The 12787-nt window shown below is 41.9% G+C and overlaps 1 protein-coding gene across 1 annotated transcript in view; it reads left to right on the top strand.

Moving 5' to 3' along the window:
* Positions 1-12787, top strand: part of LOC111218866 (microtubule-associated protein 2-like) — a 54549-nt gene that overhangs the window by 29674 nt on the left and 12088 nt on the right. The window contains exons 7-15 of the mRNA XM_022741345.1: positions 647-764; positions 884-2873; positions 3675-4302; positions 4422-4664; positions 4887-5024; positions 6133-6194; positions 7802-7943; positions 8600-8656; positions 8911-9218. Coding sequence (XP_022597066.1) covers positions 647-764; positions 884-2873; positions 3675-4302; positions 4422-4664; positions 4887-5024; positions 6133-6194; positions 7802-7943; positions 8600-8656; positions 8911-9218 — 3686 coding nt within the window. The remainder of the gene's footprint in view (positions 1-646; positions 765-883; positions 2874-3674; positions 4303-4421; positions 4665-4886; positions 5025-6132; positions 6195-7801; positions 7944-8599; positions 8657-8910; positions 9219-12787) is intronic.

Genomic DNA, 12787 nt, shown 5'->3' on the forward strand with positions numbered 1-12787 from the left:
TGTTATATTTGCGCTTGCATTTTTCTTTTTCTTGCTGTGGTCGTTTGGGCCGGGCATTTCGTATTGGTATGATGAAGTATTGCTGAACGTGGTAGTGCTTTTTGTTACCGCTATAAGCTTACAGGTTTCTCATTATATCTTCATATGGCTTGGTGCTGGTATGCCAGTGCTACGCACTATACCATGAATCATACTTATCACTCATATTATTATCATAATTCTGTGTACAGAATTTGCAAGGGGTTTTGTGTTGGCTGTCTCATGTTCAGTGTGTTACAGTTGTTGGTAGAACCATATCTCATCAAGTGCATTACTTTATCAGCAAAATTCAAAATCATTTGTGGCTTCTGTTTGTTTTGTCACTGTTAGAGCATTTCTCTGTCATCACCACGAAGGTTCTTCCATAATTGTGCTAATGTTCTTTCAATTGTGCAATGACATTTGAAAGTCATTATTAAGACCCTAAATTTATTTGATCTTAGCAAAACTATGTGAACACTGACAAATTTTAACTGGACACAATCTCAAAACATTTTATTGCACTTATAAAAAAATGACAGAAATGCTATTTCTTTTTGTATCTGATGTTTTGAAGAGTGGCATGGATATCCATCCCATTTGTTATTGCTTGTTTCCCATAAATCAGCATCACAGTTTCCTCATGCCGGTTCCGTCACATACCATGCCATATTCTCATCCATCTGTGACTTGGTGGACCCCATAATCCCGCCGTACTTCTTCAGTGATGGCCGTATCATTGTGCTGTAAGTTTCTAGGACAGCTTTGCCTGTTTCTGTAATAACGGCTTTCCAGGTCCCTGCCTTAATATTATATCTCACTTGCAGCATGCCAAAGCAATATTTGTCTGTGTTGATCAAATCAGCCAACTTACAGATGTCCTTTCAGCTTTGAAGATGGACTCAGACAAGCAGGGAAGTGGGTCCATGAGTCCAGACAGCATTGGATCAGAGAAACGTCCAGAGGAGTTTTTTGAGCCCCAGGTCCAAGGGTTCTTTGCTGGTGAACGAGTTGTACCAGAGAGCCCCACCATGGATATGCCGTCCTTTGTACCTCAAAATGTTCAAAACCAAGCCAAAGAATCTGCCAGATCTCTCATGCTTCAGCCTCCATATGGTGAACCAATCACAGTGTCAGAGAAGCAGCCGTCAGTGGAGGTGGTGGAGTTCAGCAGCATTGGTGCACCTTCTGACTTTTCTTCAATGGGAGTCAAAGTTCAAGGAGGAGACTCAACGAGAGACACAAGAGACAGATCTGGCATGTCAGCATATTTTGAAACATCAACTGTTGAGGCTGATGAGGGTAAGGGTGAAGGTTATTATGAACTGAGCACAGCTGGTGAAGAGAAGAGTACAACTGATTCCGGGTCTCAGGAGATCAGTTACAGCACACTAGCTGAAGCCCAGGATAAACCTGAAACCAAAAAAAGTACACCAGAAGACACTGGAGTGTTCACACTTCCCGACAGGAGTAATGAATGCCGACTTTCCCCGGGTAAACTGGCCTTAGAGCAGAGGAGTTACTCTCTTAACATCACCATTGGAGCAATGGATCAGAGTGGCCAAGGCAAACCTAGGAACTTCTCCCCACTGGCCACAGATATCATGTCATACACTAGTGGAAGTCTAGATGAGTCAGCAGACTACCTCCCAGTCACTACACCCTCTGTGGATAAGCCTCCATCCTTCCCTCCCCTGATCCTGGAGACTGCAGCTTCCATCACTTCAGATTCCTCATCTCCTCCAAGGACCACTGAACCGGTTTCAAAACACAGCCCTGAACCAGAGTCACCAGAATCACCGCAGCCCCCTAAAAATGCCTATAAAAATGGCACAGTGATGGCACAAGACTTACCTGAGATGTTGGACCTTGCTGGTACCCGTTCTAGACTGGCATCAGAAAACACTGACCCAGAAATTATCCGGAGAAAGTCAATTCAAGCTGATGTCCCTGCCTTTGCTGACGACCCACTGGCTAGCCTTGTGTCAGGGGAACAGAGTCCTGGGGCCAGAAAAAGTGAGAGCCAGCTAGAGGAGATGGGCTATTGTGTGTTCAGTGAATATTCAGGGCCCATGCCATCTCCTGCAGATGTATTTAGCCCTACAGACACTTCTGCACAGGTCTTCACCCCCTCAGTTCTGGAGGAGAAAGTGGCTGAGCAGGCAAGGAAATTAGCCGTCAGAGACACATCTGTGGAGGACAAGAGCCAGCCGTCAAGAGCTGCTGAAGTCGCTGAAGAGAAAGACCAGAAGCAGGTAGAGAGAAAAGGTTCTGTTGAAGAAAAAGGCAAGGAGATTGCAGATGGTCAGCTGACTAAATCTGCAAGTGAGCAGGAGAAACCACCTGCTCAGCCAACTGAGTCCTTTGTGACACCAACGGTCACTGTGACTCTAGAAGAAGGAGGGAGGTCACTGAGTGAGACTGAACGACAAGCCAGTGGCGAAGGCTCAGCATCTGAAACTGAGATTGCTGACTACGAGAGGCAGATCCGCAAATTAGAGATGGAGGACAGGCCCCTCAGTTTGGAGGAGGAACGAGAACTGCAGGAGCTTCGGGAGAAGGTGAAGCTGGTCCACCAGGAGGCCTATGAGGAAGTGGATGCTGAAGATGTCTACCAGTTGACCGGAGTAGCCAAGGACCGTATTGCCAGGCCAGTGAAAACTTCACCTGCTTCATCTGTGGAGAGCAACATCGATGATGACAAGCTGCTCTCCCCAGTGCTCTCACCTTCCAAGCTTAAACAAAGAGAGGTTTATGGCTCCCCAAAAAGAACACCTTCACCGGTGTTAGGAATAAACAAAGAGGAGAAAGTGAAAGTGGAATTAGAAAGAAACATGAAAGAAGAGCAAGAGAGGGAAGCAGCTGAGAAGAAAATGAAAGAAGAGGAGGAGAAAAACAAAAAAGAAATGAAAGAGAGAGAAGAGCGTGAAAGGAGAGAGAAAGAGGAAAGAGAAAAAGAAGAGGCAGAGAGGATACTGAGGGAAGAAAAAGAACGGAAGGAAAAGGAACAGAAAGAGCAAGAGATGAAAGAGAAATTAGAGAAAGAGAAGAAAGAGAAAGATGAGAGAGAGAAGAAAGAGAAAGAAGAGAGAGAGAAGAAAGAAAGGGAAAGAATGGAACAAGAGGAGCGAGAAAAAATAGAAAGAGAGGAAAAAGAAAGAATAGAGAAAGAGTTGAGGGAGAAGGAAGAGAAAGTAAAAGTAGAGAAGGAACTAAAAGAGAAGGAGGAGAAAGAAAAGAAAGAGAGGGAACTAAAGGAGAAGGAAGAGAAAGAAAAGCTAGAAAGGGAACTAAAAGAGAAAGAAGAGAAAGAAAAGCTAGAGAGGGAACTAAAAGAGAAGGAAGAGAAAGAGAGAGAACTAAAAGAGAAGGAAGAGAAAGAAAGGGAACTGAAAGAGAAGGAAGAGAAAGAAAAGCTAGAGAGGGAACAAAAGGAGAAGGAAGAGAAAGAAAAGAAAGAGAGGGAACTAAAAGAGAGGGAAGAGAAAGAAAAGAAAGAGAGCGAACTGAAAGAGAAGGAAGAGAAAGAAAAGCTAGAGAGGGAACTAAAAGAGAAGGAAGAGAAAGAGAGAGAGCTAAAAGAGAAGGAAGAGAAAGAAAAGCTAGAGAGGGAACAAAAGGAGAAGGAAGAGAAAGAAAAGAAAGAGAGGGAACTAAAAGAGAGGGAAGAGAAAGAAAAGAAAGAGAGCGAACTGAAAGAGAAGGAAGAGAAAGAGAAAGTGGCTGAGGTGGACAAAAAGGTTGCAGACAAGCCTCAAGAGATAGCAAGACAACCAGAGGAAAAAGTAGCCTTGACACCTGCTGAAAAAGAAGCTGAAAAACCTGTGGAGGCTGAGCAGGAGGAAGAGGGAGGTGAGGAAGACATGTTAGAGAAAGCAGGGGCAGGAGCTGGGGCAGTGGGAATGAAAGAGATCCCAGAGACTCGTGCTGCCATCGAATCAGTGGTGACAGTTGAAGACGATTTCATCACTGTGGTCCAGACCATCGATGAAGCAGAGGAGCCGGGACACAGTGTTCGTTTCTCGGCTCCTCCTGAGGCTGAAGGCCTTTGTGTCGGTGCCCGGAAGGAGGAAGACGAGGAAGACGAGGAATCTGTGGAGTTAGCCCAAGAAGCAGACATGGAGGCTGCCAGTCTAGAGGAGGTTGGTGATGTTCCTGAGACCCCTGCCTCCCCCGAGAAGGAGGCTCAAACCATAGAAACAGAAGAACCAACAGAAAGCTATGATAGAGATGAGACCACAATGGACGACTCCATCCTGGACAGCTCCTGGGTTGACACACAAGGTGAGATCTCGTTGGTGGTTTTGCTTCTGATCTTTTTCCCGTTTCTTCCTCCTTCTGCCTTAAATAAACAAATTGAACCCTGTTTTATATTTTTCATGTCCTGTTTTTCCACATTGCAGATGATGATAAGAGTATGTTAACAGAGCAGATTGAGCCTTTGCCCAAGGTGCCCAGCCCAGTCAAAAAGCCTGGTGTGGTCCCGAACAAACAGACACAACAGAAGAAGCCAGAGAAACAGGAGAAGCTGGTCAAACCAAAGACCAAAGGAGGGCGGGCTAGAGGTCGAATCTCCACACCAGAACGCAAACCTGTCCGCAAAGAACCTGTCTACATCCCTAGAGAGGAAGTCAAGAAGAAAAAAGGTTCTTGTTATTTTGTTTTCCTTTTGATTTCTTGTGGTTTATTTCGTACCTATACAACTGTTTGTGTCACAAAAAACTGCAGTCTGAATATCTCACTAACACAGTGATTTGAGTTCTTTATACAGCAGCACTTCATATTTTTACCACGGTTCAGCGTCAGTCTCTGCTTATTGTTGTGTCTCTCTGCTTTTGTTAATGACCCTGTTTCCTCTGATAATGTAGCTGTGATAAGGAAGACTGAGCTTTCCAAAAAAATGGAGAGTCAGTCTCAATCCCCATCTAAGAGGAGCATGATGAAATCAGCTGTTCGCGAGACCCGCTCCACCCAGCACCACTCCTGCCCCAGAAGGAGAACCACAGGTGACACATTGCCTCGGTCTGTCACACAACTGGTGCTATCTGCAGGAGAGTCACCAGAAGACCAGTTCTCACTACATTTTACCTCCACTCTCAGCTTCCATTTGGTTTTAGCATCCATTTTGTTTCAGTGGTTTGTTTTTGTCATGCAGGTTTCATTGTATTCGAACACAATAAAAATTTACTGCCATACTTGTTTCATTTGGTTTCATTTATCTTTTTTGTTTTTTGTTTTGTGCTGTTTTTTGCTCACTTTCTCTGTTTCATGAAGAGTAACTTAACACCAAGCTGCAAAGCACTGTTTCACTGACATCCTCTGCTTGAAAGTTTGTATATATGTGCGCTCAGATGTGTGCTTCATGTATCTGTAACCACACCTAACAGATTTCAAGCTGCACTTTACACGTCACTACTGCAAGGTCAATAAAAACAAAAAAAAAGTTGTTTCAAATATTTTGAAGCTTTGTCTGATGATCACGGACACTTTGTTTGGTCATAAAAACCAATAAAACCTTTCTGACCCCTTTGGTCTTTTTTAAGAATAACATATCAACTCTACCACAAGCTTATTTCAACCTATGGTTGCCAGGCAACTAGTAATCCATGGTTTTGCTCTATGGGACCTGATACTATAAAGACCCTATGATGCTGCACTGTCCCAGAGGCAGTTTGCACTTCATTTCCCCCTGACAGACTGAATTCTGTGTCATTGATGATGAAAGCCCAGTATACAGCTGCACTGCCCCAATTAGATTTTTTTCCAGCATTGCCTTACATAATACAATATCCTCTATTCTGTGTGATATCTTGCCAAATCTTTGCAGAACAGAGCTCTCAAGGGGGCAGCAACCCACTCCCACAGAGCATTTGATTTGTCATATAGCTAACAATGCCAAATGTTTACAAAGTTGGATGTATATATTTTTATATTCCTGTTCCTATGCAAACCACATATCCTCAAGAGGATAAAATGATGGTGATAATCTCCCAAAGTGGCAAATGTCAAAGGCTCTCACTTGTTCTCCTCCAATGTGTGAAAGTTAATACATGTATTCTGTGTGAGTATTTTGATTTCCCTGAAATCCTGTTTCTCTGTCTCTCTGTCCCTCAGAGGCCCTACCAGACAGTCGTCAGCCTCTCAGTGTTGCAAGACAGTCTCGCGACACAGCATCGGTGAGTATACTCCACCAGCCTAACAATGGCGTAACCTCTGTCTCCAGAACCTCTCAGAGAAAAATATAAAGATTTACTGACAAAGAGCCTAAATCAACAGTTGGGTTTCGGAATAAACACCAAGGAATAAACACCAATCAGGAGAAACTGACAATGATGACAGAACCTCAAACTCCTAAACAGAGCTGACTGACTGCTCAGTCACCAGAAAACTGTACTTTCCAACATTAGATCTACTGTCTCTTTCATTGTTACTGGTGTCTGTGACAGATTTCAAACCTTTAGCTCTTGCTTGGACTGGAATAACATGGAACTCGAGTACACAAGTTGCCTTGTGCATCGTTAGTGCATAAACTGAAACAATACCACATTAATGAAGCAGAATAATTACCTTAGAATTAAGATTCATTAAAAACCTGTTACATATTTCTCTCTTGTGACTTCCAGAGCAACCTAATGATCCATTCAGATAAACACATCACATACGGTTTAAACCAGTGCTGTGTGCCTTCTTTCTGAGTCCCAATCGCTGCATGAAAAACAGTACATTGCATTCTATATTAACACCACTTCTCCTTTGTATTGAATGAAAAAAATATTTATGTTGGTCGATTGCTGTTGCTTTTTGTTTGCTATTGTTGCCTTGTTTAATGGGTTTTTGCACAAATAGATAAGACAGATCCATTTAGAATGTTTTTTTTTTTTTTTTACTGAGTGGGTGTTGAATCACCCTGTGACATTTCACCAGCGGCTGTGGTCGTGACTCCATTTTACTCCTCCACCATGGTAATGACAGTTATTGTGTCTAAAATAACACGGTTTCTGCATTTCTTAAATGTCATGTCATTACAGCATACTGTGTAGTGTATTCTGTCACTTTGAGCCCACATTATATTCCACTTTTGATTTACACTCTCTATTTAAAGTCTACAAATACATCTGTTACTGTGGTCTGCAGTGTAACTTGAAATCTTGCATGGGCATGGTGAACAGTATCTTTGTTTTTTGTTTGCATTTTAATGGATGAACACAGTGTTTACATTTCTTTGGGATATGTTCAAAATGAATGTGCATGTATGCCTGTTTTGTTGATCATTAGATGCTAAGCACACAAGATCTGGTGTTAATATCTCATTCCTCATCCTACAAAGGGTACATCAGATCTTTTGCACTGATAATGCATGTTGAAGCACTGTTATTTTCACCACTCTTTTGTCACCCTATGTCCTGTATTTGGTGCCATGCTACTCACCCACCGGGCGGCATCATTGTGCCATCTCAGTGCCATGCCCATCGTTTGCCACTAACAAAGATCCCCACCTCCATATCCAGAGTGACTGCCTCATTAGATAGACCTCGCCCATCCTCAGCAGAGCTTCTAGGCTCCCCAGTATTACAGAGACTCAGAGCCAAGGTAGGTGGTTGGTAGAGCAGCACTGTAGCTGCAGGTCTGAAGTTCTGGCGTTCTGAAAAGAACAACATTAACATGATTTGTTTACAACTTACTTCCATTTTGTAATATTTTGCATGTAAACCTGTTTCACCTCCTATCAAAAATGAATCACAGGCCTAAGGATTTTCATCTTGTCTCTGGTTTGTGCCAACAGGACGGAGGATCACGAAGCCCAGACAAGAGGTCCTCTCTGCCGCGGCACGGCTCAATTCTGAGTCGCCGTGGGTACCATGACCACGAGGAGAGTTCCACCTCCATCACCAGCTCTGGCTCCACTGCTCCCCGCAGACCCACATGTAGGCTCCAGCTCCTTTAATCAACTCACTCACTACAAAGAATCAGTATTCAGGTGGCATTAGGTAGCCTAAAACCAACATCCTCCAGTGGGAGTCAAAACAAAACTGATTCAACCAATATAACTTTTCAAAAGCATATATTATACTAAAGCAGATAAATGATTGCTTTAATGTAAATATAAAGATCTTTAAGAAAAATGATAAACACACGCCTGACATTTTATGTTCATATTCTAAGGGGATCTGTTATTAAGTTCAAAAGCCTCTTCATTTTATTTAGATATCATTTAGATTATTTTAACAAACCCTAGCTTTAGTGTGCCAATGAGAGATGTGCATGGTGGAAATTAAATTGCCATTGTTTTATCTTTGCTCACACTAAACCAAGATGTACTGTATGTACTTTCTCCTTGCTGTATTTTCATTTGCTTCACTCATTCTGTACTAATCAGATCAGAAGCTTATTCATCTTATTCTCTTGACCATCTCCATGTAACAGTATATCTCACTGTCTTTGATGTTTTATCAAAACATAACTTGCTTTAGTACAGATCCAGGTGAATGTAAGTGGGATTTGATTGCTTGCAAATCTCCCCCTTTTTTCTTCTTTGTTCTTGTAGCTAAATCTTAATCCTTTCCTCCTTTGCCTTCTGTAGCGTTTCGCCCTGAGATGAGGGCAGAGCATAGGACAGGACGAGCCCCTAGCATGACAGGTAGAAGGGATTTTCTATACCTCTGTCAGTGTGATAGCAAAACATTTTCTACAGGATTATTGTAATGGATTGTGTTAGGCTGTACAAGTCTTAGTAAACTGGTACCTCAATGGATGTTCAGGTTAACACGAAACATCCATAATGAGAAGTTCTTATTATAAAACATGTTAAATTATTTTTATGACAATTGCAATATAATACAGCACCTCTTTACCTTCAGCTCCTACTTTTACCCTTTAAATTCTTCCAACCAGTAACAGAATCAGTCCGCTCCCGTTCGGCTCGCAGTGGCCATTCCACCCCCCGTACTCCTGGCTCCACAGCCATCACCCCAGGGACCCCTCCCAGCTACTCATCATCCTCAAGGACCCCTGGAACCCCTCGCTCCCTCAGCTTGATTTCCCAGGAGAGGAAGGTGGCAGTAGTCCGCACCCCACCCAAGTCGCCTGCAACCACACCCAAGCAGCTTCGCATCATTAACCAGCCACTGCCTGACTTCAAGAATGTCAAGTCCAAGATCGGCTCCACAGAGAATATCAAGTACCAGCCCAAAGGAGGACAGGTGACCCTCTTCTACCACACTTCCCCACAAAACCTGTAGCTTCTGACTAAATACTTGTTTATTTCTTTCACCTCTGCAATGTTGCATTCTTATTTATACTGGTTTTAATGTGTTTCTCTTTGTACAACGCATCTCTGTTTAACAATTTCAGGGATAGATAGTCATTGAGAAGTTTATTTTTGTTAGTCCAGGAAATATGCAGATATAAAGAACTATACCAGTTTCCCCTCAGGTCCATATACACCGATGAGTCACTACATTAAAACCAGTGACTGCTTTTAATGTTGTGGCTGATCGGTGTACATGTAGATCCGTGGGCTATATACCATTGGTATGCACCAAGGCCAGCATTAACAAACTTGATACCAATTGGATTTTAAAGTGTCTCTTTGTGTAACATCTTCTGCCTTTTTCTTCTGCTTTGATATGCTTATTTCCCATGGCTCCTCTGTCCCACCTGTGTCACACTCATAGTCTTTTTTAGTTTCTTAGCTGCTGCTTTCTACTGTTAGCCCTCCAGTCATCCTGCTGACTCACTAGTATAAAAGACAAAGAGTGTTCTGTGGAAGAAAAAAAAAAAGTAAATTCTCAAAAGCCTTTATTAAACACAGAATGTTCACTTAAACTAAGAAGGTTAAGAATTAAAATGAATATTTTCACCATTTTACTAAAATTACAATCTATGAAATTACAGTAAAAAAATACCAAATTTCCTCAGACTTTCAAATACTTGAAGGTTCAAGGTAAGGGCTAGCATAGAACAACTCATTTAAAGCCATAACTTTTATATTAACACTGATTTAAATAATGATACTGATATTGAATACAAAGATCTGCTGTCCTTTAGAGTTGTAGCCACTTTCAGTTCATTGTTTGATTTTCCAGTCAGTATGGTAAACTCCTACTGGTGCCCCTGTATGCAACTATGGGCAGCTGTTCCTAGCATGTGAGTTCACACACATGATTACATGTTTCCTGCCCTGTGTGAAATGGCAGAGAGCCAGACTAAAGGTGTCAGTGAAGAGAGCTGAGCATGTAGCAGGAAAACACATGTCTCCAAAATGAACCAAACCAATACTAAACATTGACAAAAGATCAGGCTGTCCATGTTGCTCTGGATGTATAAAATAAGCAAGCAGTTGTTTGCTTATAGTATATCAAGGTACTCTTGTTGTGGATTCGATATAGACTCTGCCTGCTGTTCACTTGTCAAAAATGGTTTAAACATTATTATGATCATACAAATAAAACACCAAATGTATCTCAGTTCAGATGGCTGTGTTGCCATTCATGGATCAATACTATGGATCCTGAGGATAAAAGCTGAGATGGGGAGTTTTTTAGTATGATTTCACCGTAATTTTTATATTGAAAAGAAGTAAAAATCAGGCCTCAATAATGTCAGATTTGTACTCATGTCATTTCGTGCCTCTTAATTAGCCATTTCTTTGGCCTCAAATTTCAATAAACAGAGAAGTGACCTGACTGTGACATCGCATTGACTGTCAAAACTGTGAGCCATATTTGTCCCTTCAGTTCCTCTCCCCCAGGCTCTGTGAACTGAACACAACACTTCTGCACAGCAGAAATCTGCATTTCAAATCACACAGAATTTCTTTGCACAGAATCTGCATTAGCAGGGTGTTTGGGAGTGTATATCCTACAGTTTGACAAACATCTTGTTCTGAAACACAAAGTCAGCACTGCAACAGGAAGCATAGTAATGAAAACAGCAATGTGTCTGTAGCCATCAGCTCTTACAAGCCTCCACTGATGACCTGATTAGGAGTCTAAGCGCTTGGCTGACATCTTTATGACTTGCCAGGTCGCTGCACTGCTCTGTGCAGCCAGCCACAAAATAGGGAGGGATCATGTTCCAAACGCCTCCCTGTCATCTGCAGGAGAAATGGCCTGAGTGGAGTTTCTGTGCATGTTTGCATGTGTGTTTGTGTGTGCAAGCATGCATGCTGGGTCATAATCGGTGACAATGCTAAAGCTGGCAATGTTTCGCTTTTCATGCAAATCTCTTTTGGGTAATAGCTGTGCAGAGAGTAAGACAGATGACATTTAGTGTCAGGAATCTTACAAACTTTTATTCCCAGCTTTTATTTTGGGTGTGATTTTTTTTTTTTTTGGAGGATTGTGCAGCTAAATGTCACCTTATGCAGTGAGAGTATTTGTGAGAGTTTACCTTGACAGCGTAGGTAATCCAGTGTTCCCCACCAAGTGCTACACTGGAGTCTGTAGTCTTGTGGCTGTGAAAATGATTGGTTCATGATTGAGTCATAATTTTGGCCCACTGCGTGTCATCTTATGTTTGGCTGTGAACATTAAACACTTATGTGCATTTGTTACCTGTAACACAGGGTGTCCTGTAAGAGGGTTAGCTTCTCATTAGATGTACATGGCAATTTAAATTATTTCCTCTGTAATAACTTATGTCGAAAAAGTTTACTATGAACTGTGAATGGTGCGATAACTTGTTAGTCAAAAGATATTTGTTTTATGTTAATATAATTAATTTGTTCCAAATGGAGTTCAGCCAAGAAAGAAGTGCATGTTTTAATAATACCAAAATGATGCAAGATGCATACAATGTCTTGTGCTAGCAAAGGTTGCGCTCATAATCAATTAGACATCAACTCAGCCAACAGTAAAAAATGTTAGATAGCTGCAGTATGAACAACCCTAAAAGTAACATTTAGGATTCTCTACCATACAGATAATTTTTATGTGTAATGGTTTATTCATTAATGAACATTTAACAGCAGGATTAAGTAAAGTTTTTCATATATCCTTCTAAAATACCTGCTGGTAGCAGTTAACAGAAATTACAGGATTTTGTACTGTTGCTACTTGATCAGGTGAGAACGGTAGGGTGGTAATCCTTAAATTAACAAGATTCAGTCTCCCATTCCTCAGTACGCTTCTCCCTTTTTTTCCTCGACAGCTCTATATTTTGAAAGTGCAGTGAGAGATGGGTATACAATAGCCGCTTATAAGACTCTGAGTTCCAGCTCACGCAGTTAGAAAATTTAGAATATAAAGAAGCTGGTTCAGTCATGGTCCTCCTCTCAACCCACTTGTCTGTCTTGTGTTGCTTGTGACTGAAATATTACTGTACAGTAGCATAAAGCTATTGTCACAATAAGCTCCTATTTCCAGAGTGTGAAAAAGAAGAGTCATGTTTCGAGCTCAATTCCCATTAGTCTTTCAGTTGGATTTCAGTTTGGACGATAAAATTCTTTAAATACACAGTTTTATTTTAGTCACACATAAAATACAAGTAGCCCCTTTCATACGACAGTAAAATACTTCCCTCCTTACCTTTGGTAGTCGCAAGCAGGTCCAAGTAGTTCCTATGTCCAAGCAGCTCCTGTAGTGAGCCTCCCTCAGCCACTGACCTGTCCATTGATTGTCCTCATAGAAGCACAAGGACCAAAATATGCCAACAGAGGCCAAACACAGGGCCTCTTGGATCTGGAAGTCAGTGCTGCGCCTCATCTCCGTTACTCTGTGTCTGTCAGGGGCACAGAGTGTGACCTGGACCCAAGACCTGCTGGTACACC

Source organism: Seriola dumerili, unplaced genomic scaffold (assembly GCF_002260705.1).
Source record: "Seriola dumerili isolate Sdu_G_001 unplaced genomic scaffold, Sdu_1.0 BDQW01000052.1, whole genome shotgun sequence".
In the NCBI taxonomy this organism is placed as follows: domain Eukaryota; kingdom Metazoa; phylum Chordata; class Actinopteri; order Carangiformes; family Carangidae; genus Seriola; species Seriola dumerili.